At 48.3% G+C, this 6,562-nt stretch overlaps 1 protein-coding gene across 1 annotated transcript in view; it reads left to right on the top strand.

Annotated features, from left to right (window-relative positions):
* tprb (translocated promoter region b, nuclear basket protein) overlaps positions 1-6,562 on the top strand; it is a 243,904-nt gene that overhangs the window by 100,941 nt on the left and 136,401 nt on the right. The window contains exons 24-25 of the mRNA XM_072511248.1: positions 1,873-1,989; positions 3,882-4,085. Of these exons, the coding sequence (XP_072367349.1) occupies positions 1,873-1,989; positions 3,882-4,085 (321 nt within the window). The remainder of the gene's footprint in view (positions 1-1,872; positions 1,990-3,881; positions 4,086-6,562) is intronic.

The raw sequence follows: 6,562 nt of genomic DNA on the forward strand, positions 1-6,562 counted from the left end.
CTCAGAACATAAAAGCAGATAGTAAAAGCTTCTACAAATATATAAGACAAAAAAGAGTGGCTAAGGTAAATATTGGTCCTTTGGAAGATGAGAAGGGAGATTTAATTATAGGAGACGGGGAAATGGCTGAGGAGCTGAACAGGTTTTTTGGGTCAGTCTTCACAGTGGAGGACACAAATAACATGCCAGTGACTGATGGAAATAAAGATATGATCGGTGAGGACCTTGAGATGATTGTAATCACTAAGGAGGCAGTATTGGGCAAGCTAATGGGGCTAAAGGTAGACAAGTCTCCTGGCCCTGATGGGATGCATCCCAGAGTGTTAAAAGAGATGGCTAGGGAAATTGTAAACGCACTAGTGATAATTTATCAAAATTCACTAGACTCTGGGCTGGTCCCAGAGGATTGGAAAGTAGCAAATGTGACACCACTGTTTAAAAAAGGAGGTCGGCAGAAAGCGGGTAATTATAGGCCGGTAAGCTTAACTTCGGTTGTAGGGAAAATGCTGGCATCTATCACTAAGGAGGAAATAGCGGGGCACCTGGAGGGAAATTGTCCCATTGGGCAGACGCAGCATGGGTTCACAAAGGGTAGGTCGTGTCTGACTAATTTGGTAGAATTTTTTGAGGACGTTACCAGTGCACTAGACACGACGAGGATGCATTAACTCTTTTCAGGGCCTTCTCCCACAGCCTGACTTCCTTCTCTCTCTCTCTCTCTCTCTCTCTCTCTGGCGAGAACGGCAGAGGTGCCGTTAACAGAGCCTTCAGACTTGTGCCCTTACAAGATGCCGCCTCTACCCGCTCCCACACCGACCCCTGCCCCAGTTCCTAACCATCAAAATATTAGCCGCCCAGTCGTAATTTATAAAGTTCAGAAGGGCCAAGCCTCCTTCCCCCGCTCCCCCGCTCAATAAGGACCTTCTTCACCCTCGGGGCTTCCCCAGCCCATATAAAACCTGATATCGCCGTGTTCATTTTTCTAAAAAATGCCTTGGGGATAAAGATTGGGAGATACTGAAACACAAACAGCAACCTCGGGAGGACTGTCACTCTCACAGTCTGTACCCTCCCCGCCAACGACAGCGGGAGCACCTCCCACCTGCGGAAGTCCCCTTTGATTTGCTCAATCCCCCTGCTCAGATTTAGTTTACGAAGCTGACCCCAGTCCCTTGCCACCTGAATCCCCAGATACCTAAAACTCCTTCCCACCACTTTGAACGACATCTCCCTCCGTCTCTTCTCCTGCCCCCTTGCTTGGATCGCGAAGACATCGCTTTTGCTCTTGTTTAGCGTGTAGCCTGAGAATCGGCCAAATTCCTCCAGTATTCCCATAATTCCTGCAATCCCCAAGCGGGTCTGTTATATACAGGAGCAAATCGTCTGCATAGAGTGAGACCCTATGCTCCATCCCCCTCTCTCTATCCCCCGCCAAATGTTCAATGTCCTCCGTGCCATTGCCAAAGGCTCTGGCCAGGGCAAACAGTAGTGGGGAGAGTGGGCACCTCTGCCTTGTCCACTCTCATCAAGTTTCTATACAATTAAAGCAAAACACCCATACTCCTGTACTTAAATCCTCTTGGCGGTAAAGGACAGCAAACATTTTGTCTTCCAAATTGCTTACTCACCTGCACATTAGCTTGCAAATGGGTTATGAACAAGGACAATTGATTGTATGATCACATGCTCCATTATAGATTTGCTTTGAAGTTTCATCTACTGTTGATTTATACATTTAAATGCATGTTTAATAATCGCACAACATATTGACCATTATAATCAGAATGACCCTTATGACTGGAAGAGTATGAATTGTTAGAGAAGTTCAAATAACTTTGCTCTGATGCAGTGTTTTTCCCCCCAAAATTGCAGACATCTGAACTAAGGAGGAATTTGAGCAGTCTCCAGGCTGAACTTCAGGATGCTGTTCAGCGAGCAGCTGCTGCTGCAACCAATGAACAGCAAGCAAGGGCTGACTGTCAGGAGCAGGTTTGTACAATAGCACAGTGGTTAGCACTTGTTTCACAGCACCAGGGACCCGGCTTGGATCATTGAATGTGCGGAATCTCCCCGTATCTGCGTGAGTTTCCTCCCACAAGTCCCGAAAGACATTCTGAATTCTCCCTTAGTGTACCGGAACAGGCACTGGAATGTGGCGACTGGGGATTTTCACATTAACTTCATTGTATTGTTAATGTAAGCCTACTTGTGATACTAATAAGGATTATTATTAATATAATGGGAGGTGATGAGTTTTACAGGGTCTGCTTAGCTCCAGTGTTTTATTAATAATAGATGGCTAACACAAGGAGTTCTTGTATAATAGTCAGTACAATACCCGGCAACTTTTGGACCTGTTCTAAAACAACCTAGGATCCGTTTGTAAAACACAACATTATCAAAAGTAGTAATTGTAGTAGAAACACAATGGTTAGCACAATTGCTTCACAGCCCCAGGGTCCCAGGTTCGATTCCCGGCTTGGGTCACTCTCTGCGGGAGTCTGCACGTTCTCCCCGTGTCTGCGTGGGTTTCCTCCGGGTGCTCCGGTTTCCTCCCACAGTCCAAACATGTGCAGGTTAGGTGCATTGACCATGATAAATTGCCTTTAGTGTCCAAAAAAGGTCAGATGGGGTTACGGGGATAGGGTGGAGGTGTGAGCTTAAGTAGGGTGCTCTTTCCAAGAGCCGGTGCCGTCTTGATGCCTGAATGGCCTCTGTCAGAACTGTAAATTCTATGAAATGCAGGATTATTTATGGGAATTGAATTCTTGAAGGATCCAGGGAAAGTGAGTGAAATCCGAAAATTATTCTGACAGGAGGCAAAGGTTATGGCCAGTCGATGTTTTTCTGGCTGAATATCTACATTAAATAGGATTTCAGAAGGCTCGTAACTAGATCTCTTGTTGTTTTGGGGTAAATATCAGTTATTCAGCTTTGAAAGTAAGTGGCATGTTTAAGAAGTTGGTGTATAATTCAAAATGTCGATGCGAGATGGTGAGAAAGAAATCCGGACTACAAGATGTCAATGGACTTGCCAGGTGGGCAGAAATGTGATAGGTGGAATTGAATTTCTACAAGTGTGAGAATGCATTTTGGGGAGGACAAACCAGGCAAGGGAGAATATACAATAAATGGTAGGATTCTGAAGAAGAGAGGAACAGGGATTTTGGAGTGCATATTCACAGAATCCTGAAGGTGGCAGGATCTGTGGATATGGTAGTCAAGAAGGGCATACTTAATTGGCCTAGTGTGTAAGAAGATTTTGCTAGAACGAACAAAACACTAGACTGCAGCTTGAGTACAGAGTAGAATTCTGGCTACTGCATACAGGAAGGATGTGATTGCAGAGAGTGAAGAGGAAATTTGAGGATGTTGCCAGGAATGGTGAGTTTTTATCGATGAGGAAAGATCAAATAGGTGAGGATTTTCTTTGGACATAGGAGGCAAGGAAAGTTTTAATAGAGATGCAGAATTTAAAGGGCTTAAATAGAGTGCACAAAAGATGTCTAGTTCCTTTAAAAGGCACAGTTATTGCTGGAAGGATTAGAGGGAAGTTGAGCAATGTTATTCCCCACAAGCTGTGTGGGGCTAGATTTTGCTGCTGAAAAGGGTGGTGGTGGATGCATAGATCCTCGTTGCGTTTATAAAAAAAAACTAATGCATTTGAAGTAATGTAAACTACAAGGGCCACAGATGAAGAGCAGAAAGGTGGGGTTGCTTTATATCCCATAAATCTTTGTTTCCAATATTTGATAGTAATTTACAATGTTTGAAAATGTAAATTTCATATTTGAAAGAAGATCTTGATGTTTATAAAAGATCAGATACCTGCCACTTGCATGGAAATTTTAAAACATCATAATGTCCCTTTCCTCTTCTAGGCAAGAATGGCTTCTGAAGCACAAAATAAGTATGAGCGTGAGTTGATGCTGCATGCTGCTGATGTTGAAGCACTGCAGATTGCCAAAGAGCAAGTATCCATGAATTCCCAGGTACGGCAAAAGTTGGAAGATGCTGCTCAGCAGGCTGAAACACAGATGTTGGAGTGTACGATTGCAAAGGATAATCTTGAAAGAATGTTGAAGGTAACCAGATTATTGGCAGTCGTGAATAAATTCTATTTCCAATCTGTATATCCATCTGGTTTAAAGAATGTTTCGTGTCTGTCTGTCTCTGTGTCTGTCTGTCTCTGTGTCTGTCTGTCTCTGTGTCTGTCTGTCTCTGTGTCTGTCTGTCTCTGTGTCTGTCTGTCTCTGTGTCTGTCTGTCTCTGTGTCTGTCTGTCTCTGTGTCTGTCTGTCTCTGTGCCTGTCTGTCTCTGTGCCTGTCTGTCTCTGTGCCTGTCTGTCTCTGTGCCTGTCTGTCTCTGTGCCTGTCTGTCTCTGTGCCTGTCTGTCTCTGTGCCTGTCTGTCTCTGTGCCTGTCTGTCTCTGTGCCTGTCTGTCTCTGTGCCTGGTTGTCTCTGTGCCTGGTTGTCTCTGTGCCTGGTTGTCTCTGTGCCTGGTTGTCTCTGTGCCTGGTTGTCTCTGTGCCTGGTTGTCTCTGTGCCTGGTTGTCTCTGTGCCTGGTTGTCTCTGTGCCTGGTTGTCTCTGTGCCTGGTTGTCTCTGTGCCTGGTTGTCTCTGTGCCTGGTTGTCTCTGTGCCTGGTTGTCTCTGTGCCTGGTTGTCTCTGTGCCTGGTTGTCTCTGTGCCTGGTTGTCTCTGTGCCTGGTTGTCTCTGTGCCTGGTTGTCTCTGTGCCTGGTTGTCTCTGTGCCTGGTTGTCTCTGTGCCTGGTTGTCTCTGTGCCTGGTTGTCTCTGTGCCTGGTTGTCTCTGTGCCTGGTTGTCTCTGTGCCTGGTTGTCTCTGTGCCTGGTTGTCTCTGTGCCTGGTTGTCTCTGTGCCTGGTTGTCTCTGTGCCTGGTTGTCTCTGTGCCTGGTTGTCTCTGTGCCTGGTTGTCTCTGTGCCTGGTTGTCTCTGTGCCTGGTTGTCTCTGTGCCTGGTTGTCTCTGTGCCTGGTTGTCTCTGTGCCTGGTTGTCTCTGTGCCTGGTTGTCTCTGTGCCTGGTTGTCTCTGTGCCTGGTTGTCTCTGTGCCTGGTTGTCTCTGTGCCTGGTTGTCTCTGTGCCTGGTTGTCTCTGTGCCTGGTTGTCTCTGTGCCTGGTTGTCTCTGTGCCTGGTTGTCTCTGTGCCTGGTTGTCTCTGTGCCTGGTTGTCTCTGTGCCTGGTTGTCTCTGTGCCTGGTTGTCTCTGTGCCTGGTTGTCTCTGTGCCTGGTTGTCTCTGTGCCTGGTTGTCTCTGTGCCTGGTTGTCTCTGTGCCTGGTTGTCTCTGTGCCTGGTTGTCTCTGTGCCTGGTTGTCTCTGTGCCTGGTTGTCTCTGTGCCTGGTTGTCTCTGTGCCTGGTTGTCTCTGTGCCTGGTTGTCTCTGTGCCTGGTTGTCTCTGTGCCTGGTTGTCTCTGTGCCTGGTTGTCTCTGTGCCTGGTTGTCTCTGTGCCTGGTTGTCTCTGTGCCTGGTTGTCTCTGTGCCTGGTTGTCTCTGTGCCTGGTTGTCTCTGTGCCTGGTTGTCTCTGTGCCTGGTTGTCTCTGTGCCTGGTTGTCTCTGTGCCTGGTTGTCTCTGTGCCTGGTTGTCTCTGTGCCTGGTTGTCTCTGTGCCTGGTTGTCTCTGTGCCTGGTTGTCTCTGTGCCTGGTTGTCTCTGTGCCTGGTTGTCTCTGTGCCTGGTTGTCTCTGTGCCTGGTTGTCTCTGTGCCTGGTTGTCTCTGTGCCTGGTTGTCTCTGTGCCTGGTTGTCTCTGTGCCTGGTTGTCTCTGTGCCTGGTTGTCTCTGTGCCTGGTTGTCTCTGTGCCTGGTTGTCTCTGTGCCTGGTTGTCTCTGTGCCTGGTTGTCTCTGTGCCTGGTTGTCTCTGTGCCTGGTTGTCTCTGTGCCTGGTTGTCTCTGTGCCTGGTTGTCTCTGTGCCTGGTTGTCTCTGTGCCTGGTTGTCTCTGTGCCTGGTTGTCTCTGTGCCTGGTTGTCTCTGTGCCTGGTTGTCTCTGTGCCTGGTTGTCTCTGTGCCTGGTTGTCTCTGTGCCTGGTTGTCTCTGTGCCTGGTTGTCTCTGTGCCTGGTTGTCTCTGTGCCTGGTTGTCTCTGTGCCTGGTTGTCTCTGTGCCTGGTTGTCTCTGTGCCTGGTTGTCTCTGTGCCTGGTTGTCTCTGTGCCTGGTTGTCTCTGTGCCTGGTTGTCTCTGTGCCTGGTTGTCTCTGTGCCTGGTTGTCTCTGTGCCTGGTTGTCTCTGTGCCTGGTTGTCTCTGTGCCTGGTTGTCTCTGTGCCTGGTTGTCTCTGTGCCTGGTTGTCTCTGTGCCTGGTTGTCTCTGTGCCTGGTTGTCTCTGTGCCTGGTTGTCTCTGTGCCTGGTTGTCTCTGTGCCTGGTTGTCTCTGTGCCTGGTTGTCTCTGTGCCTGGTTGTCTCTGTGCCTGGTTGTCTCTGTGCCTGGTTGTCTCTGTGCCTGGTTGTCTCTGTGCCTGGTTGTCTCTGTGCCTGGTTGTCTCTGTGCCTGGTTGTCTCTGTGCCTGGTTGTCTCTGTGCCTGGTTGTCTCTGTG

Source organism: Scyliorhinus torazame, chromosome 7 (assembly GCF_047496885.1).
Source record: "Scyliorhinus torazame isolate Kashiwa2021f chromosome 7, sScyTor2.1, whole genome shotgun sequence".
Taxonomy (NCBI): domain Eukaryota; kingdom Metazoa; phylum Chordata; class Chondrichthyes; order Carcharhiniformes; family Scyliorhinidae; genus Scyliorhinus; species Scyliorhinus torazame.